The 23141-nt window shown below is 38.5% G+C and overlaps 1 protein-coding gene across 1 annotated transcript in view; it reads left to right on the forward strand.

Moving 5' to 3' along the window:
* The window catches only part of znf804a (zinc finger protein 804A), a 76642-nt gene extending 70756 nt beyond the window's left edge, over nucleotides 1-5886 (forward strand). The window contains 2 exon segments of the mRNA XM_051119398.1: nucleotides 488-3437; nucleotides 3439-5886. Coding sequence (XP_050975355.1) covers nucleotides 488-3437; nucleotides 3439-3504 — 3016 coding nt within the window. The 3' untranslated portion in view covers nucleotides 3505-5886.
* The last annotated feature ends 17255 nt before the right edge of the window (nucleotides 5887-23141 follow it).

A 23141-nucleotide genomic window follows, 5' to 3' on the forward strand; every position in this document is an offset into this window, starting at 1 on the left:
GAGTCATTTAAAACTGCATTTTAACTGCATTTGGAAGTTCACACCTGGGACACCATTGAAGTCCATTATATGGAGATAATTCCTGATTATTTTTCCTCAAGAACCATAATTTCTTATCGACTGAAGAAAGTAAGACCCAAACAAGTTGGATGACAAGGGGGTGAGTAAATTATCTGTCAATTTTTGTTCTGAAAGTGAACTTCTCCTTTAATCATTTGATATAATGCGCTTATTTTGTATATATGTACTTATATGAAAATAGTGTCCTGTAATTACATCTATAATCTACCTTTACCCCTCAAACATACATTAAACATACCACCAAACCTGCCTGTAACCTTAAACATATACCACCTCAATGACAGCGAACGTGGTACATTGTACAATAGGTACATTGTACCTATCAGTTCATTAAGAACATCATATTTAAAGACACCTAATATTAAGTGGGACCTTTTTTCTTCTCTTCTTCTCTTTTCTGCTACAGTGCCCCAGGAAGTGGTCCTATGTTCAAATCTACCACGGTGGCAGTGGAAGGTTCTTTCAGGGAGTCTTGCTGTGATGATACTCAAGAAGAGAACCAAAGCTGTGCAGCTCAAGATCCAGGCACTCAGATCCATTCCAGCGGCTGTGGTTTAGCCAGTAAACAGTCACCGTGGCCATACAATGGGAGGGCCAAAAAGCAAACTTTCAGACGCAAAATTGCATTCTCTTTTTCCTTTCCAAAGAAAGCATCTGTTAAGCTTGAGTCATCAGCGGCGGTTTTCTGTGAGAGCATGGAGGAGGGATCAATGGAGCGGAGCCGTAGACAAAGACTCAGAGCACCCCCTGTCGAGCTTGACCTCCCCGGCTCCCCCACGGAAGAAAAAGTACTAAATTGTGAGGAGGCAATTTACAGCACTGGCACACAGCAGGGCAAGCACTTCCAAAAAAGTGACAGCGCCGGAAGTCAGGGGTCATCAGATACACCCGTGGTGAGGGAGAGCCCCTCGTCAGCGGCCTCAGATTTGTGTGCTTTGCTCGTATACTCAGAGGATGTGCCCAGTCCCGCCGTCTCTCTCTTAAACACTTCCCCTTTTAGTTTAAACAGGGCTGATATTGTTCTCGACTCTGAGGACTCTGTTGAGAGTCTGAAAAGCAGCATTGCTGAAAGTAAACCTGAGACCTCTGCGGATGTGACAGTAGAGGAGAGCGGCATTACAGAGGAGGGGCACTCGACCGTCAGCGAGCCTCCAGAAAAGACTTTCTCAGATGTGTCGCTTAAAAACGATTCTCCTCAGCAACAAGAGCAAGTGGAGGATGCGACTGCAAAGACACCTCACCCTTTCACAAAACCCAGCCAGCCTTTCTTCTCTGTCCTGAGCAGGGACGGTAACACCATCTTCCAGTGGCCCTCGGAGATGGTGACCTTCACAAGGACAGAGCCATCCCTGTCTTTCAGTTGCAACCCCCTCCATTTTGACTTCAAGAGGTCACGGATTAGAAGGTCTGCTGACACTCAGGAGATGACTGAGCCCAAAACTGATGAGGAATTATCTGTCTGCTCAGGTTTCAAATCCTGCCACTCTGACAAGCACATTGAGGAATCCACAGCCAGCCCCAGAAAGAGTCCCAGCCAAGGACCTGAAGGCAAGGTCAGAAAGTGTTATCAGTATTCAAGTGACACCGAGAGTTGTGTCAGGCTGAAAACACATGACAGGTGTAGACATTCCAAAGATTGGATCCACGTGAGTAAGAGGGCCGAAAGGAAATTGCGGGCCAGGGACCGACGTCATTACAGGAGCCACTGCAAAAGGAAGCGGAGGAGGCGGAAGAGGAGGAGAGACAGACACCGGGAGACAGAGAGCAATATGGTGAAATCTAAGAAATTCCACAGACGACCTGAGTGTGTGGAAGGACTTGATAGCCAATTTAGAGGCACCACTTCACAGCAAGTGCATCCATTAGAGAAGTCAAAGCAATCAGCTCAAAATCAGGCTGAGGACAGCAGCGCAGCTCCTGTAGTTGAGGAAGGGGTGGGAGGCAGGAGGCAGGAGGCAGCAGTCGACGTAAACGGCTCAGCAGGCTGCATCATTCTCTCTGATGAGTTCTGTGCCGATGGTGAGAAGGTGCTTGGGAACAGCAGGGAAAAGCCTGATAATCCAGCTGCAGGGGAGCTAACGACCACAGGACAGTGTTCCCCCAGCCAGGACGCATCTCACTCTCTGAGATCCAGTGCAGCCGAAGAGTGTCGGGAAGAGACGCCTCCATCACCAGAGACTGGACCGTGTGAAGGACCAACTTCGAAAAGAAGACATACAGATTCTCTAAGCGAGGGAGACCAGTCTTACGACCCCTGTCGGTCACTGGCAGAGATTTCTGATGGGTGCACAGAACTTACTTGTTGTGAGCATGGGACTAGGAGGAAAAGACAGAGGCGGTCACACGTCCAAGATCAAACCCCATCCCTTGCAAGCGAATGCAACGTTGTTACGAACAGCGTTCTGGAAGAACAGGACAAGGCTGCAGAGGAGTCGAGCATGAAATGCCTTGTTTTAAAAGGCATGTGTGACAGCTCGAATGGGTCAGACCAAATCTCATGCAGTATTGATGATGGAGAGAGCGGTGCGGTTGATCCTCAGACATTTACTTCCATTAGCAGTGCCCTGGGTCATTCTGTGGAGGAGAGCAGTGACTGGCAGCGGAGCTCCTCCTCTCAGATCAATGCTTCATGCACCAAGGGCAGTCTAACTCTACTGGAGACAGATTCAAAGCTCTCGAAGGAGCCAACAATGGAGAATAATAACATCCACAGTAGCGAGTCTAAAGCAGCACAAACCCCCTTAAAGAACTGTAACAAGTATTCAGTGGCTGCTCAGGCCTGCCCACTCGATGTAAGAGATTTAGCCCTGCAGAGGACTGAAAAAGCCACTCACGACAAATCATGTCAGCACAGCCTTCAGACCCCACCGCCGAGATTTCACCTAGGCATTCAGGCTGAGGAGAAGTTAAGCAGAGAGTGCTTCCACACCACCAGCAGCCTGTTCCAACCCTCTCCATCTTTCCAGGCCCCCTCAGACAGCATGGAGAGACGCTGCCTCTTGCAGATCCAGAGCCACGGACAGGTGCTACACCAGCAGGTGTTCCCCACCAAGCTCAAATCTGTCCTGCCCAGGCCACATCTGCCCATGTCATCTGCTGTCCTCCATCCCGTTCACCTGTCGTCCTCCGTGCCTTCTGGCTCCATCACAATACGTCACACCATACTACAGCACCACGCTGCTTTTTTGCCCCCACAACCCCCTATCTACCCCCAGGTAGTGTCTGTTTCTCGACTCCCCTTGGGCCCGGAGATGTGTCCGCCCGCAGCACCTCCCTTCGTGACCCCTCCGCAGGTACCGGTGGTGGCGCCCCCTAGCATTCACCCGATGACTGTGACGTTTCACGCCTTGCCGCGCCCCCGCAATGTTTCCGCACATGCTGCCCCATCATTCTGCTGTCATTCCCCTGCAGCCTCTCTTCTAGCTCTACAGGTATTTCTGTATGTAACACAATGTATTTTATACTGCAGTAGCGAGAGAATCATCTGCAGCGCTGCCTTAGTTAGAATTTTGAGATAGGAAGTAGTCCTTGGGTAACATACAAAAGAATTGTTTTTTGCGGCTTGGAAAGGATGCTGTTTCTGTGCCATGTTGTCAGTAGAGATTCTTGCAGAAAAGAACTGCACAACACTTTTATTAGGAAATATATAACTTACCTACCTGATTAATTCAGACATGTTTTACTAGGAATTGTTGTTGAGAAGATTTTAACAAATCTGAATCACCTCAAAGACAATAGTTTTATCAGATCAAGGGCATGGTCATTCATTTAGCTGCACATGTCTAGAATGAAATTATATGTCTAAAGAATATATGGTGGATGCTGTTTGCAATCTGTAGTGATAGGAAGTCCTAAAGGGTCAAAGTAAACATGCAGAGAATTTGTGTAACACAGACATTCATCATGTGTGACAGCATTTAAAATCACACTGGCACTACTGTACGATAGTAATTACTTTAAATATAATGTTGCCGTGCCTGTTGAAGGCTAGCGGAATGCAGCAAAATAGCGCTATGCACCATGTGCTATGACAGCACCGTGTTGAACACATCCATAGTGCTCATTTATATGAGTAGTTTTTATGCAAATTAAAAAGCCCATAGCATGTAATGGGGAAACTGAATGCGACTGTGAAAGCTGAACTGATATGGGCAAATTATATTTCTTATTTGCTAATTATGGGCAATGTCAACCTCAGCGCGGCGAATAAACGAACACAGAATGGCAGTGAAGTTCAGACTACAGAAGGTGTCATGTGTGGTTTAATATGTACTTCAAATTGTAGATCTTACATGCTGTTGCCTAAAATCTTTGAAAAGAAGCACAAAAATGACCAAGTGCAAATCCATACGTGGGTGTTTCCTGTATCCCTCATATTATAACCTGCTTGGATTAGGAGAACATAGGCTAGATCTATCTAAAAAACATCAGCAGGACATTGAGTTCCCTGCCCTGTAGCAGTTATTTAAGGGATTTCATTTTTTATCCTGTTTGTAAATCTAAATGATTTACATATCCTAGAATGACCTGCCATGTGGAGTAAAATTTAACATTAACAGTGTTTCAAAGTAAGTACTTACAACTAAGGCAATTCTCCTTATAAATCCATTAATATTATTGGTTTGATTTACATATTACACATTGAGAAAAAAACATTACAAGCCATGGTAATGAAATGCTGGTAATATGATTAATTTTAACAAATATTTAACTGAAATTTACTGAAATCCTGCTTTGGGGTAACTCCAAAACAGAAGTTCGGTTTTGTTAGCAAAGGATTCAATTTCTTCTGCTTGCATCAGATGAAAGAGGCTAAACTCAAGAGAAGGATTCATTTACTTATTTAAAATACTAACTACTAAGATACTTGAATCCAAAAGCAAGTCTGGCTAGTTAGAGAAGAACATAAGTAATTCTGTGTCTTTTGAATTTTCACAATCCTTTCATTTTCAAAGGATATGTGTTGAGCTGGAATTAATGACTTAGCTTTATTGATTTTGCAAATAGCCATATGGAAAGTAGACTGTACTTAATTCTTGATAATTATGCTACCATATGTTTTTTTATGAGATATCTTTTTATTTAAAACTGAAAAATGAATAAATAAAAAGCTATACAGCCTCACAATGATACTGCAACACTGAATACTGAACGAGAATTGGAAATCAAGGTTTCGAATAAAACATTACCTATAATAAATATGAACAGATAACAGCTGTATTCAATGCCTAATGAGTGCCAGGTCCAGTCTGAAAGACGGTGACATTAAAAAAATGAATCTATTAATGTGAAGTAGATCAATTCAATTACAACAATCCCAGCGGAGGAATTTCAGCAGAACTGCATTCAAGTGCAGTCTTTTTTTGGATATCCTAAATGCATGGAATTTCATTACTTAATAAATGCATATGCATTAAAATGAGGTGGTCTATGAAAATCAAGAAGTGATGCAGAGACATTCAGAAGTGGTGTAAAGAAAGAGAGAAAATCTGTTCAACAAAGCCCTGAATACCACCAGATTGCCCCTTCTTAATTCATAAATCCTAAAGTTGTGTAAATGCACAATGTTACTGTTTTTTCCCTGCAGTCGAGAAAACATGCTTTGGAAAACTGTATATGCTGTAAATCAGTACTATTTATAAATCATGTAATATGTAATGTACATGTACATATGTTTTATGTTTTTATTGTGTCAGGTACTCTGTATGTATGAATTATTTAGATAAGATAAAACAACTATGTTTTTTACGCCACTTTGCCAACTGAATGATGCAGAAGTACTATGTAATAAAACAAAGAAACGAGCGTGTGCTTTCATGTGTGTCCATTTGAGATGTGCTTTAGAGGTTCACCACACACTCAGGTGAAAAAGTCCACAGTATCTGGCTACAAACACACTAGAAATGAATGCTTTTTGAAGCCGGGGAAAATCCAGGGTTTTTGTCACAGCTAGGAAAGAACTGTTGAATATTTCATCTTAAGGTCTCACACAAGCGATGCAGAGGTTATTGAGCGAGACAGCCGCGGTCATTTTCTAGCAACTTTGAGGCAGTGCTCGCCAGACCATCGGAAGCCTGAGCTTCTACTACAGTACGCGTGGCTTAAAATTCGCACTCCTGCGGCCGCGCTTAATGCCCTCACCTCTCTGTGAGAGTGACATCATTATGCAGAATTATTCTGCCATCCTGTATGAGACTGATTAGCTCAGATGTTCCGCTGTTATTTCCCCTCCAGTCCTTGAGTCACATCTCTCCGAGGCTCCTCTGTTGTTAGACAGCATTACCTTCTTTCTGCTCCGCCACAATCACAGGCTCTCTGAGACGTTTTGTGTGCCGACCTTTTTTATACAGAACAGCACTCGGTAGATTTCCTCGCGCTTTATGACTCATAGGCCCAGTCACAGCACTCCCTTGTGCCATTTTGTTTCCCTGGAACGGATGCGTACGATTTCTGCACCCGCTACCTCTATCCCACAGAGCTAAAACATGGTCTTCCTGCTGTCCGCGCTACTGCTGGGCGCCGCGTTTAATCACCTCTCCCTGAACCTGGACAACCCGGATGATGACTGCCGGGCTCTTGTCCTTGTGAGAAATGAGCCGAGCAACTAACGTCCGTGCTTATTTCCTTTTCCATACATTGACACGCAGCATTTGCATAAAGCCTTTGTTACATAAAAGCGGCAAATTGCAACATTTTGCGAGCTAGAACGCCTTGTTTCCTCGGTGCGTATCTTGCCTGCAGACTTATGGACCATCTCTTTACAAACACCCACGTACAGCACTGCCTCTCACAGCCAGAATAATGCAGGGATAAACAAATGCCTGGCTACCCTCAGACAAAAGCATTCTCTGCAATCTGAGCATTGTAGCGGTCTAATCACGGTTTCGTATTCATCAGAACCAGAGCATTATCTTAGTCATCTTGTTTGTTTGTTGATCACAGTCTCACGTTCAGAGGATGGATTCTATATTGGGGATGCAATTAACAATCCAGGCATCTCATTTGTGCCGTCTCGTTATCCTTTTTGTTTGTTGCCTTTCTCTTTATTTTCCTCACAAGGTCAAGGAAATACACAAGAGAGTGATGCAGGAAACTGCAAAACACACAGACGCGCACAGGACTGTCAAGCTGTTAAATAAAGTTTAATTAACGCTTCCATTCTCTTAGAGCGGGTTTTTTTATTACTAAACGAAGATGAGCTCCTGGATAATTTCACCCTCATTATTAAAGAATGAAAGGAAAGTCTGTGTGGCTTCGAATGGTGAGAGAAGCATCTGAATTAGGGACTATAAACGATTAAATCTGGCTTCGGTTTTTATTACATATCGTCTGTGGTGTGTATTAAATCTGACCTCAACTTTGTACCTTTTCTTCACAGTGTTCCTGTTACAGAGAATCCCGCAGTAAGTCAAAGAAATTGTCAAGAAAGTTATTGCTAACCTCAATAAAAGCAGAACTGACAGTAGCAAGCTTACAAATTTCATTGCCTGAAGTCTTTGCATGAAAAATTTAATAGCATATAAAGAAATATCAAATACTATAAACATCTAAACACATTCAAGTATCAGTGTTGCATGGCTAATGAATGTGAAAGCAATAAGCCGTGATAGGCCATTCGTTTTACTACAGCTAAGACGTGTTCTTAGACAGCACATGAACTAGTGCGCACAAAACCCCTTTACACGTGTGAAAACACTCAAATGACTTCAGTTATGGTTACTAATAATTGGAATGAACAATTTTATCAACACATAGTTGATTTTAGTAACAGTAGGTGGTTTCCAATTGCTTAGCAACTTAAAGCAATAATGCACTACATACAAAGAGGGATTGTAGATTAAATGTACAGCAGGGTATATAAATATTAGATTTGGTAGGGTCTGTGCTAACTGTAAAAATGTTTTCTCAGAATTTCTCAGAATCTCAGTTTAAAAAAAAAGCCCAAAACATCTTGCACAGCAAAAATGAATGTATATTTTATTACTAGCAAGTCTCATAAAATGCACATATAGACCATGACTGTAAATTCTTTTGCAATTTAAATAAAGTTTATTATGATCTGATGTTTGATCAGATCAGCCGGACTTGAAGTGAATCTATGAAGTGAAACTTTTTATGATTTGTAGCAAAGAAACATATCTATTTGTTTCTGTCTTCTTTAGCTTGAATACTTCAGATTAGTTTTTGTAATTTATATAAAGTGGATGTAGAGTATAATGATCTCATGAGTGATCAGATCAGAAGGACTCAAAGGGATAGTTCACCCAAAAATGAAAATTCTGTCATTAAGTACTCACCCTAATGGCGTTCCAAACTCGTAAGACCTTCATTCATCTTCAGAACACAAATTAAGATGTTTTTGATGAAATCCGAGAGCTTTCTGACCCTGGACAGACAGCAATGCATGGTGGAGACTGACACGTTAGAGAAAAAAATGGTTGAATAAAGTTGTTATTTTTGTTCTCTTTGTGCACAAAAAAAGTATTCTCATAGCTTCATAACATTACGGTTGAACCACTGATGTCGCATGCACAATTTTAATGATGTCCTTGCTACCTTTCTTGGCCTTGAATGTGTCAGTTGTGTTGCTGTCTATGAAGGGTCAGAAAGCTCTTGAATTTCATCAAAAATATCTTAATTTGTGTTGTGAAGATGAACAAAGGTCTTGCGGGTTTGGAACGACACAAGGGTGAGTAATTAATAAAAGAAATTTCCTTCTTGGGTGAACTATCCCATTAATTTTATATCAATTTATTATTATGTATTTCAAAATGTTAGTAGCTATGGCTGTGTCTGAATTTCTATACTTTGTTTGCTAAATTTGAAGTATAACCATTTATGAAGTACATTCTGGCATTGTCCTATAAGTCGTGTTTTCTTTGGCCCACTGGCACACAAAACACATCCACCGCCCCCTGTAGTGCTAACGAAATACCTTAAATGAAGTGCATCATCCAGGTAAAATCTGCATGCTGCATCATGAATACTGAATATACTCATTTGACATACTTTTTTTCCATACTGGATAGCAGAGAATGTATTATGAGGTTTGAGTCACATGAGAGAGCTGTGGACACCTCCCCTGTGAGGGGAAAGAAGGTCACAGAGTCTTAACACTCTGAATGCTTTGTGATGGCTATGAATTGCCTTGTTGCTCTCATGACACAGGTTATCTTCATACTGGCCCCAATGACTATCCCCTTAGATCACTGTATTGATCCTGCTGTCACTGATCTTAATGCACTGCACTGGTACTGCGATGATTTCTGTCAAAATAGAGGTCAAGCGCTAGTAATTTCACTAAGCTTTTCAATAGAGGTGTCTCAGCCTAATATGACAATATTATATTGCATACACTAGCACTGAAAAATTTTGGGCCAGTGAACATGTGCATGTATTATTTAACCAAAACTACAGAAATTATTATTACTATTACTATTATCAATATTGAAAACACTTGTTCTCTATATTTTTAAAATACATTTTTGAAGAAACCTTGATCCTCTCATTAATAGAAATTTCAAAATAACATGAAATCTTTAATAACTAGGTCAAAGCTTTTACTCACTTTTGATCAATTTAATGCATCCTTGCTGAAAAAGTATTATTTCTTAAAAAAAAAAACCCATCATACTGACCTTAAACTGTTTATATTATAAGTCTGAAGTCTTTCAGATGTTAATCAGATTTTTCTTTTAAAATACATAAAATACATTTTATTTAAAAAACCCGCTTTTCTAATTATCTTTAGGAATGTAGTAGATTATATTATATTACAATGGCCCAATACAAGCACCTGTGCTCAGCCAAGTGTATGTATCATCGTTCATTCATCTAGCGATAACTTGTGTTGCTGTGCCTGTTAGATTAAATTGACTTCTTGAATATTAGTTCAGTTTATTAGTTATTAATACTGTCAGATGTTAATGTCTGTAATCTTTTGCAAATTTCCCAGTATCAAAGATGCATTGACATCTTGTCTTTGACAAGTGAAGCAGTTTAATAATCAAAGATTTCCTTTAAATGCAAAGACAGATTTAATTGCCATTAAAGACAGTCATCTATATTGCATTAGTTGGATTTTAATAACATCACTTTTATGTCTTTCGAGTGCAAAAAAAATGTTCACCAACCCTTCAGATTGCCCGTGATTATCAGAAAATCACAGAAAGATGCAATTTGGATGCAATCTTTTCTGAACACCATACCTCGTTTAGCATTCTGTTAAAAACTGTCCACATTTACTGCAATTCATTTTATAATAAATTTCTATTTGCTTTTTTATTTCTTGTCACTGCTGTATCCATTGTTTGGTTTATTTCAACAGTAAAAACTCTTGAGTAAATTTCACCGAAAGCACTTCCTCTTACACCTGTCTGTCTCTGTTCATTTTCAAATCACAGACAATTTACGCAATTAAGATAATATACGTTTTCACATTAATAACCTGATGTGCTAAGGACACAGTGATATGGCAGTTGGTCCTAACAGTACTTTAGGCCATCTTTAATTAAATGCCAAAATAATACCCAACTGTGAGGGAAAATATGTGAGCATCCCTAAAATAGTGTTGCCTTAAGTAATACTATGCTTCATTTACAAATGTGCCATTGACTGGCTTTGGCACTAACTCTTATGAATGTTCAAGGGCTGTTAAACTGCATTTTTCTCTGGCTAAAATCATGTAGCGTAATTTTAAACAAGGATTTGAAGGCTGTTTAAAAATACAGTCACGTTAACCCTGCTGATATTTTATGTACTTTGAGAAAATAGAATGAAAATAACAACAAATTGTGGGTACGTGCTTATATATGCTCATCGTAACTTGAGAATATTTTCATGACAAGACTACCAAAAATAACTGTATGTAAGAATAATTACTTGAACTGCAATTATACCAATGTGATGTCCTGTCATTTGAAGTTCTCATAATTAAGAGTAATTAAATGCAGTGGGTATCTGACAGTTACTCGAATTTCAATATGCTTAAAATAATGCTTTCAGAATGCATTGCTTTTGTATATTAAAAACATCACGCGAAGTGAAAACCACCGTTGCCTTGGTGAAGTGCAAGTCAAACGGCCATGTTAAATGAGCCACTGTGAATAACATGCAGTGCTCTTATAGAGCACCACTACATGCAAATTTCTTTCCATCATTGTTCTAACCGTGCCAGAACAGAACGCAACTGCTTCACAAAAAATGCATTATTCAATTAACCTTTGCCCTCGCAACTGCCACGCAAAACAAATAAAACGACTGCTTCTCTGAGCTTCAATGTATTCACTCAGTGGACCAAGATCAAGCGTTGTTCACCATTGTATGATGAGGGAAAGGGCAAGAGGTAGCTATTAACTGGGGATTGGCTGTTATCTCCTTCTCCTGCAAAACAGGCTCAGCGAGAATGGAAGTGGCTGAATGCGTATGGCATAAACGGAGACTCAGAGAGGACTGAATATGCTTAATGTCCTCTAATAGTGCCAATTCAACATAATGGAGACATTCCTACGGATTGGCAGCCATTTCCTTTATTGTCTTATAAGGGAAATAGGCTCTCACTGACTGTAAATCACGCATTATATTATGGTGAATAATCACAAGCACCACATCAAGTGAAATTCATATAGACTGCAAACAAGGCATCATACATCTGCCTTTTTCTGATAGGTAATCAGTGAATGTCCTGCCTCACCTGCCTAGACGAGAAAGCAAAACAACCACCAAAATTTAAATATTCTTGCTATAAACACACAAACATTGGATGCCTATTTTCCACAAGCTGGTCTAATTCTTTAGGGCCTGCAGAGTACTTTGCTTAAAATTCCTTAATGGTCGTGTGAAAATGTACCTTGTCAAAAACAGCTCAGTTCACAGTGACTCATTTTGGTGCATGTCTCTTTAAATGATAATGAGCTACTGCTCACCCCACCCCTCTCCTCCATTTTTTGTGTATTCGGTGGCGTGCTATCATCAAAAACAAAACTAATCAACTGTGTCCTCTCATGTCGGGAAAAAATGAAGACTCTTTTGTTCGCTTTTACATCCGACTACAAAACACCTGCATTGTTTACGAGACACTGTTGTCGCTACAGCTGCTTGAGCACAACTCGTACAACTGGCTGAGGGCAGAAATAGGCCAATACGGGACAGTCCATTAGCAAAATTGGGAAATTTGCATGTGGAGATCTTTTGACCTCATGCAAAATTCTGAATGTCATATATTCTTATTGAAATGTATTGAATGAAATCTTATTCACGGCACTGAATAAAAAGGTAACTTCTTTTTTTCTTCTCACAATTACGAGTTTATATCTCACTAATCTCACTTGTTTCTCAGAATTGCAAGTGTATATCTCACACTTGTAAATTCTAATCTCGGAACTGAGAGTGAACATTGTGCAAATCTGATTCTGAGTTTGTATTTCATAATCAAGAATTGTGACATATAAACTCAGAATTGCGAAAAAAAGAAGGCAGAATTGTGAGATGTGTATGTAAACACTGCCATTCAAAAGTTCGGTATCTGTAAGATTTTTTATGTTTTTTTAGGAGTCTTATATTCATCAAGGCTGTATTTATTTGATCCAAAAATACAGAAAAAACTAATATTGTGAAATATTACTGCAATTTCTAATATCGGTTTTCTATTTTAATATACTTTAAAATATAATTTATGTCTTTGTGGCGCTAAATTTTCATCAGCCATACTCCAGTCTTCAGTGTCACATGATATTACAGAACGCATTCTAATATGCTGATTTGTTATCAGTGTTGAAACTGTTGTGCTGCTTAATATTTTTAGAACCTTTTTTCTTTGATTTTTTGATGAATAAAAAGTTAAAAAGCACAGTATTTGATCAAAATAGAAATATAAGCTGTTACTATCACTTTTTATCCATTTAACACATCCTTGCTGAATAAAAGTATAAACTTCACTGATTTACTTCAATTTACTGACCCCAAACTTTTGAATAGTAGTGTATACTGTAACACAAATTTTTTATTTTAAATAAATGCTGTTCTTTTTAACGTTTTACTCATCCAAGAATCCTGAAAAAAGTATCACAGGTCTCAAAAATATTAAGCAGCACTACTGTTTCCAACATTGATTATAAATCAGCATATTAGAATGATTTCTGAAGGATCATGTGACACTGAAGACTTTGTTTCCCAGGAATATACTGTATTTTAAAGTATATTAAAACAGAAAACTGTTATTTTAAATTGCAATAATATTTCCATATTTTCAAATAAATGCAGCCTTGATGTGCATAAGAAACTTGAGGAAAAAAAACAAACATTAAAAAGCTTTCTGATCCCAAACTTTAGAATGGCAGTGTATTTTTATTCATTCTTTTTTTTTGTGCATAAATTAACTTCCATTGAAATGACTGGATATCACTGACAAAAATTTGCCAAAAATCATGTTCGCACCAAGATTTGTTAGTCTGCTGGTCTAACAAGTTTTCGGTTATTGTGCAGATGCAACTTAAGCTACACCATGCACTTGGCACAAAATCTGAGTGGGTCCCCTTCAGTTTGACCAGGAATGATGTTTCTGAATGCAAATATCTTGAATCTTATTGTGGAGCATTGTTACCTTACAATGTGGGGATATATTGATTTCCAGGTCATGAGGAGGTCTCGGCGTTCCCTCAAGAGAACAGCTGTCATCAGATGTTCTACATGAATGACTCGTGCAGCATTCCGTCGCATTCTGAATAAACACAACACACGTTAAAGGAACAGTTCACCCAAAAATGAAAATTCTGTCATTTTTTACTTACCCTCATGTCATTCCAAACCTGTGACTTTTTCTTCTTTGGAACATGACAGAAATTATTTAAAGGATTTTTCAGCTGCTTTTGTCCAAACAAATAAAATATCTGCATACAGATTTCGAATGAACAATCTCTTCTGTGGTTAAGCATTTCACATTCATCACATCCAGTACATAGTTGAAAAACATGTCAGGGTCATCCAAAAAAAAAAAAGATGTTCACTGCTATAATATTTTTTGTTCTATTACAACTAAATCCTTTAGGGCTGCCTTTCACTAAACTCCTGATCTATTTCAGCCCTCACTCTCTCTATTTTACAAAAGCACTATGATCTAAATAGTCTCCGATAAGCCTGTGTATGTGTTTTGAGGTAATGTGTGATGGAAGCAGGTACAAGTGACAGGTGCAGATTTGCAGTATCAAAAAATCAACAGTATGACTCAGGCTTTCCCGCTCTGCTTGTCCCGCTAATGGCCTTCATTTTGGTCCAATTGCTCCTGACAGCTGCAGAGATAAAAATGCTGTTGCAACTCTATAACATAAAGCTTTATGATAGATTTTTGCTCAAGGGGTATTTTTTAAACGTGCAACTCGCAGAATGGCAATGAGTGGTTTGATTTCTGTAACGATACCATCACGTATAAATGAAATGAATCATGCATTCATAAATGAAAAATTAACTCCATCAACACTGACATGGCAACTTCAGGATCCGTTGAAACGTGTCTATCATTATGCTTCATTTGAAAGAGCAATCATAATTGCTAAGCGGTGATTCCCGCTTGCTCATTGTCCATTCAGTCGACTAATAACAGAGCTTTGCATAAATGACTGCGGTACAAGTGGTTGGCTAGATTAAGCGGAAATGCGCTATGATTGAGCGTGACCCAAGTGTGAGAGAGCCTGCATCAGGGGTGAGAGTGAAAGAGAGTGAGTTTTGAGCGTGTGTGTGTTGGAAGCTCCTCTAACACACTTTTGTGCCACGAGCGCTCCAAGTATTTAATTGCATTTAATTAATTGTGGAAAAAAAACAAGCACTCAGAAACCTTGACCTCATCGCCCCAGGGAGGAAAGTCCCAGCCAGAAATTGTCCTGCTATCAGGACTGCTCAGATAAAAGTAATTATGTGGAATTATCCAGAAATCGATGACGGAAAAATCAACAGTGTGTTTAAGGAAGCCGAGTAGGTAAAGCCTGGCCTGAGTCCTGAGTACTTGTGTTTCAATCCCACTGCGGCAAACATATAATAAATATTCAGAAAACTCCCTCCACTGACAAAACAAAACAACGGCTTTGAGTTATACCAGCAAATGTAGGTATGGTTGTGATTTAGTCGTAAACACAAGTCTAGATGATTAAAACTGTGACAGAAAAGATACTGCTTTTATACAACAGTTCAATATACAATAAGTTAATGCTGATTAACTTAGATTTTATACACAATATTACCTGTTATTTTATCTATTTTTGCACCGCTAATGGAACCAAATGAAGTTACCTACAAAGTTGTTGCACATGCGCAGAGCAAACACAAAGTGTCTAAACAAATAATCAAATAAAATACTGAATGGAATTAAAAACTGCAGAATTCTCATTTTTGAAGGTATTTTACATTTGCAATAAATTGGTTAGGAAGCTTTACAGCATTACAGATGGGTGTCTCAAGTGTACTCACATCAGCTTCTTGTGTTTATGAGCTAATTGTGGCAAATATGACCTACTTATGGATGTTAATAATTATTAATATTTAGTAGACAAGTAAAGGAAATGTCATATGAAAAATCACTTCTTTTCAGTCCCTAGCTTTGGTGTGGTAACGGAAAAATCAAAAAGTGTACCACTGTACCCAGTCTACCCTACATTCACCAGCTTGCCACATGACTTACAAAGCATCAGTTGTGTCGCCCATTCCTCAGTGAAGTCTTCTTTGGACCAGTGCTTCAGAATCACGAATCATCAGAATCTATTCACAAGCTTGTGATTCGATTTTATTCAGATTTCGATTTGATTCGATTCAAAATCGATTATTCTGGATATATATCAGGTACAATACTTTTTTTTCAAGGAAAAACATCTCTTAACTAATGCTGCAAAATATACATGAGATTCAGCTGGTACTACATATTAGGGTTTAAAATGAACTGATCTGTATATACATACTAACTTTACAACTACATAAACATAAACTAAAGGGGTCATAAAATACGATTTCACCTTTTTAACTTTTGTTAGTGTGTAATGTAGCTGTGTGAGCATAAACAAAATCCGCAAAGTTACGAAGCTCAAAGTTCAATGCAAATGGAGAAATTGTCTTTTACAGAATTAGCACAGCATAGAGGAAGAAGACTAGGGGTGCACGTAAAAATCTATTCATATGCTGTAGGAATCATTCTAATAGATTCACAAATTTCAAAATCAGTGATCTAAGTTCTCAGTCCTGTTCCTCTCATCCCCTGCTCTGCACACACTCTGCATCTCTCTCTCTCTCTCAGATCAGCTCAGCTGCTTCAACAATGAACTGTTTCACTTATACACTTATTTTCACATTGCAATGACAAGCATTAAACATGGACATGTATAAGGTTGGCGTTCTGTATTAAAGCTTTAATCATGATAAAACCGTATATTAAAAGCTAGCATAAGCAATAGCATAATAACAGCGTATCTAAAAGTATGAGACAACAACAAACAAAAAACATAGGCCTACCATTAAGAGCTGTGCTTGCACAAGTTCTGCACGAACTAATATCATCTGCTATTCGGATATGTTATGCTGGTAGGTGTTTTGATGCTGGAATGCTGGTTAGGTAGGTTTTGATGCTGGTTTAAGCTGGTCATGTTGCTGGTCAAGGACCAGCATGAACCAGCAAAGTCAGCTAAATTCTATTCCAAAATCGAATTTCAATTCTGAATGAATCTGTTTTTGAACAGTAAAACACTCATTCATTCAGTAAGACAGTTTGTCGCCACCCACTGGTGTATTAATGTAATATCAATAATAATAATGATGATGGTGGTGATAAAAATGACAGTTGTGGCTTTAATTATACTGCATTTCATTTAAAGTCTGAGTTAGAGTCTGCTTAATATCTTCTGACCATCTGTTGTCCAAGACTTGGAAGATTATGTACAGTGTAAAGACACAAAATGGCAACTGGCCACTGTGTTCGTGTGAAACCCCTCTAAAATGATAATTGGGATGTCTAATCTACAGTCCAATAGACTTTGTAGAGACAGGCAGCCACTGCAAAACCACAAGTACATATTAAGTGTGCCATTTGGGACATGGCCATACTCTCAGATCTCGGTGAATATCATTGTATATAGATTACATTTTGTATTTTTTGTACTTGAACATTGTAGAATTTGCACAGATAACGGTAATGCTCTCACGGATTGCTCTGCAGCAGTAGATAAGGCTTTGGCAAATTGCACTTGAAGGATGTCACTTGAGGTGTTGAGCCCTAATCAGTGGGGAGTTCTCAGTGCAAATCCAGCATTATGACTGGGCTTCTCCTAGACCCAGTACCCTGTGACAGAGTAATCTCAGCTTTTAGAAACACCGCAGACATGGCCATATTTTTAGGATACGCCAATACCACTCTGACCTAATTGCTATGGAAACCACTAACTGAGACGGTGACTCTCATATACTTTCCAAACTGGTTTTTATTTCACTTGTAATCAGATCTGACACAGACTGAATGGCACTGTCACATTAACTGTCAAGCTTATCAAATCTCTCTTTCTCGTTTTCAGTCAACAGTGATTTTTTTATTCAGTATTACTTGTGCACTGCCCAACAAATGCCAACCTTTACTATCATGGTTCATCCAAAAATAAATATTCAGACAGCATTTGCTCACCCTCATTTATTTCCAAACCTTTCCAAACTCTTCTTGTGCTCAAAAAAGAACATACAGTAGATATGAAATATATTTTGACAAATGTCTCAGTGGAGATGGGAGGTTATCGTGAAGTAAAACTAAACACATATAATATTAATGAATAAGTTTAGTAATTACTTAAGTTGAAGTACTAAAATTACTAACTTAAATAAAATAAAATCTGAAATAAAAAAAACTAAACCTGGAAATCTAAAAATATAAGCTAATTCAAATATATACAGTTGAAGTTATTTTACCAAAATAAGAGGGATCATACAAAATGCATGTTATTTTTTATTTAGTACTGACCTGAATAAGATATTTCACATTAAAGACATTTATATAGTTCACACTACAAAAAAAAGAGTTACATTTATAAAAATTACTCCATTCAAAAGTTTACATTCTTAATACTGTGTTGATTCTTAATACTGCGTTGTTATCTGAATGATCCACAGCTGTTTTTTTGTTTACTTTGTTTCATGAGTCCCTTGTTTGTCCTGAACAGTTAATCTGCCCGCTGTTCTTCAGAAAGGTCCTTCAGGTCCCACAAATTCTTTGTTTTTTAAACAAGACTTTAAGACAAGCCAGCATACATTTGTCTTTCAAACATTTCAATCTAGTTATTCTTAAATGCTTACATTAATTAAAAAAATTACTCCTGACACAAGACTGTATCTCTAGGTAGTCATTTCTCGGTTACATTTTGTTAACAATCTGCAAAACTGCAATATGACCAGATGCTTACCTAACTCTGCTATTATTTTCGTGATCCGCATCTTCTTATTGATTTCATGCTATTATTGTTTCGTCGGATACGGCAAAAAGGCCTATATCCATGATGAAAGTGGAGCGAGCGGTCAGAGAATCGGATCACCAAACAATTACGCGATAAATCTCAGCCATATCCGGATGGGATTAGATTTCTCAGAGGACATCGAGTTCGCCGAGAAGCAGTAATTATCTGATTCACGAACAAATGTAAAACAATTCGTTAGTGAACTGGGCCGCTCTTTGTGTTTTTGACTCAAAAAGAACCGGTTCATAAGAGACATTTGTTAATGAAGTCGAATACACTGGGCGCGCTGCGTGCACGTGCAAACATTGTGCACATTTTATTTTTTTGCCATTATTTTGCGTCATCGCTGCGGCTGAAAAGTAGCACATGAAACATTACATTTATATTTTATTCTGTGTTAATTCTGGAGTGGCAGGTTAGGTAGAACAGCTTTTTCTTAGGGTGGCAGTTGCCACCCCGCTAGATCCGCCCCTGTGTCCATCAATGACTGTATGATTTTGAGATCTTTTCACATTGAGGACAACTAAGGGACTCATATGCAACTATTACAGAAGGTTCAAACACTCACTGATGCGCCAAAAGGAAAAACTATGCATTAAGAGCCGGGGGTGTAAACTTTCAAACAGAATGATATGTACATTTTTCTTATTTTGCCTAAATATCATATTTTTTCATTAAGTACTGCCCTTCAGAAGCTACAGAAGATACTTGCATGTTAAATAAGTTAAATTTACCCTGATCTTCAAATTAAAAAAGTTTTCACTCCCTGGCTCTTAATGCATCGTTTTCCTTATGGCGCATCAATGAGCGTTTGAACCTTCTGTAATAGTTGCATATGAGTCCCTCAGCTGTCCTAAATAGATCTCAAAAGATCTCAAAAGATAGATCTCAAAATCACATATCATATAAATTATACTACTGTTGGCATCTTCTTTTGTGTTCCAAAAAGACAGAAAGCAGAAAGAAACAATAATTTTTGGGTGAACTGTCTCTTTAAATGTATATCTCTTTTTTGGTCTATCTCATACTTCTAATCGATTAAGCAAGAATATCTAAATGTTTTAAGTCCTACAGTGCTGGAAGAAATTATCCAAAAAAGAACAAAGCATGCCCTTGTGTTTAGTTTGTGTTCTCTTCCTTTCTTTTCCCTGTTGTATTGCTGAAGGTCAGTATTGATGGTCATTTGGAGACAAGGGCCAGATGAGGCCTGCATATGTTCCCCAGCCCTCTCCATATTACACAATTATTTATTCTTCATCTTAATGTCCGTATTTTACAAATAGTGGCGGTCTACAGCATAATAGCAATTTCACACAATCTCGGCCATCTCCATATGGTAGCTAATGGCCTAACAATCAGATTAGGCGAGATAGAGATAGACGATTCAAGAAGCCATTGTTATTGTCTAATGGTGTAATCAGTATAATGCTGGGAGAGGATGATGCTTCCCTATTGTAGTTCAAGGTTGTATACTAGCAGATAACTAAATCCAAATTGTCTTGACTTCGTTCCATGCTTCGTTCAAAAGAGGTTAGATGCGTTATGCTTGCGGACAATCTAATTGAATCATGGCTGACAGTCGAACTATGTTACAGTATGCCGGATGAAATATTTCTCCATTTATAGATAAGATGTCCCGATACTGGTCACCCTGAAGTCTCTCATATTTCCTCTTCACACTGCAGAGGCAAAAGTGCACGCCCCAAAGAATGACAAATGGCCCGCCATCTGCGTCATTAAAAATTACCTCTCTTATCCCTGAATGTCATACACCAATGGACCTATAATGGCAAATCAGCGCGCTACATTTTCATTAACGCAATAAAAATCGGAGATCAACTTCAAACTATTACCCATTCCATGTGGCAATCTCCTCCCCATCTCTATTTAAATGGGCAAGGTTATTAGAATTGGTAATTGCATCGGGCACATTACGCCACGTTAATGCAGTTCAATAGGTACTGTAATTGTTTGCTTGCGGGCACTGAAAGAGAAACCAAACACTTGAGACAGATCAGCTGAGAAGAGAATTAGAGAGTATTGTTCAATGCATCTTAATATTACAATTGCCGCAACGCCGGGTCCTCGCGGTGCTTCCCTCCCCCCTCGCAACACCCAGTCTATTTGCCGAGATCACACAGACAGCCTCCATTATGGAAATGTCGGCTCAGAGCTCCGTGTTTCTCCAGTCTGCTCGGGCCCGGCTCTGCCATGCCCTGAAGATGGAACTCTCTCTATTCACTGACCATAAAGACCAAGCTACTGTTCACTGCACACCGCTCATGCTCTGGGGCAAAACACAGACCAATTCCCAACTCACATTTTCCAAGGTGTTGAATCTTCCCTTATAGGGATTCACATGATTTCACATTTCTAGGTGATTGGATGGATGCATGGCAAGCCCCCGGTGCATAACTCTCATCAAGCTAATGCATGGAAAAAGACCATCAGATAGGCTCAGAGCATGCATTGTGAATGCCGACCGATTGTACAGACCACACATCCTGCAACAAACAAGGTGTCTCTCCAAAACCCGGGCTCTACACAGTGATTTCTGATAAAGTTGCACTTCCCTTAAGAGCCCGAGTTAAAAGGACCAGATAACAAGCAACTGCACCCACTCAAAAATTGCACTTGATTTTTTTCTCTTCCCTACACCCTAGAGAAAGAGGCCCAGTTACTGAGAGCGACTTTAATTTAAACATTCTGACTTTCCAAGCCCAAGGCCGCTTTGATCTATTTCTGATTTGTTCTTCCCTTTTCAGGCCTGCATGTATGAGAATGGCCACTGGACACAAAAAGCTCATTTAACTCACTGAGAGCACAATATAGTGAGTTACGTTCATGACTAACAATGCCTTCTATGTTTCTGATTTGCACAAGAAGGGCAGCTTCACGATGTTGTTACTGGAACAATGTTTCTATCAATCAGTCATTTCTCTGACTTCTGGGGTAAAGTTAGGATAGGGTTAGGATTGGCTGACATCTTGTCCCAGAAACAAAACAACATGCCCTACTTGTGTAAATCATATTGTGCGTATGCTTCATATCAAGTGTAATACCACATTTCATGACATGAGATGCAAGCTTTCCTTGAATATGTGATCTTAATTTTAAGTAACTGCATTGAAAATGTATTAGTGATGGGCATGATTGTCCAACAACTCAGGCATTGATTACTGATGAAAACAATAATTGCATAACCTTTTTATGTCTTCAGAACAGGTTGTTTGGTTACAGCCAGTTGTGTGATGTTTTTGGCAGTTATGCAAAATAAAGTGTGGCTAGAGAAGTTGAACATCATACATTCACAACAGTGCATACACTTAATAATTTATGCTATATGTGTTCGCACATAAAACAAGTCTTACCTTGCGTTGATACAAATGTGGCTTCGCACTCAGGAGTGTTAAATCATACCCAAAAACAAAACTGTAAAACATATAACTAAATGCAAAAATAAATACAAGCTGTTTGCATTTGCACCAAATATATCAAAAGTACAACGTAAACATTTGCAGTTCAGCTATGCATTAAACTACATTTACAAAACAAAAGGTTTTTAGGTTTTCATACATATGTGGATCTTGATAAATGGTCCCCCTATCCGTCATTAGAAACGTAAAATAAGCTAATCTCTAGTAGTTTTAGACGATAAAATATGTTCTGTTTGATTGCAACCTCACTGAAAAAAAAATAGGTGAAGAAATACACTACCCATAATCTCTTTCGAGCTACCAATAACTATCTACCTTGTTACCAAACCACGCCAAAACTAATCAGGTTTGTGCGCAGTTTCTTCTTTTGCGCCATGACGGTCTTTTCAACAAACTGTTCACAAACTTACTTGCGTAAATCATATTTACTACTTTTATGGAACGTACGTGTGTGTGTGTGTTTTTTTTTTTTTTTGAACTTGACAGCTACAGTCACCATCCTGTCATCACTCAGCCGTGTTTCATGGATGAAAATAAACGTGGGATTGGAACTACGACGGTGAGTAAATGACATTTTATTTGGTATTGTTAATAAGGTGGACTATTGCTGAACATACTATGTTTTAATCATTTTGGTTGTTTTTTGTGTCGTTCTTTCATTGTTTATTAGTTTATTAGATTATCTTGATATAAATGAAGAATATTAATGAAATATAGGCCTATATAATATTTAACCTTTTTAATATAAACAATTCTGGCTTACTTTGTCATTCACAATGCTTTATGTAGTGTGCATTTATTTATTTATTTGTTCCCCAAATGACTTCTACACACTAAGCATCAAGATATGTAGCTCTGACTACTGAGTGCTTTAAGTGTCCAACATTCTACACTTAATTTCTCTTTTAAATAAGTGCATCATCTGGGTATTTGAAGTGCACTTGTTCTTGTTGGGATTTTCAGTTTGAACACAGTACTTGCACTATTTATAATAAAAAGTATGCATAAGTATGCAACTTGGGACACAGTCTTTAAATGCATTTTACTTCAAATTTAAGTTGGTAAATCTGTGGTTCTTCTCATAGCGAGTTATTCATTGAACTGTATTGAAAAATCAATAGGATCTATTGAAGGATTGATTTCGATTAGAGTGTTT

This window comes from Labeo rohita, chromosome 9 (genome assembly GCF_022985175.1).
Source record: "Labeo rohita strain BAU-BD-2019 chromosome 9, IGBB_LRoh.1.0, whole genome shotgun sequence".
In the NCBI taxonomy this organism is placed as follows: domain Eukaryota; kingdom Metazoa; phylum Chordata; class Actinopteri; order Cypriniformes; family Cyprinidae; genus Labeo; species Labeo rohita.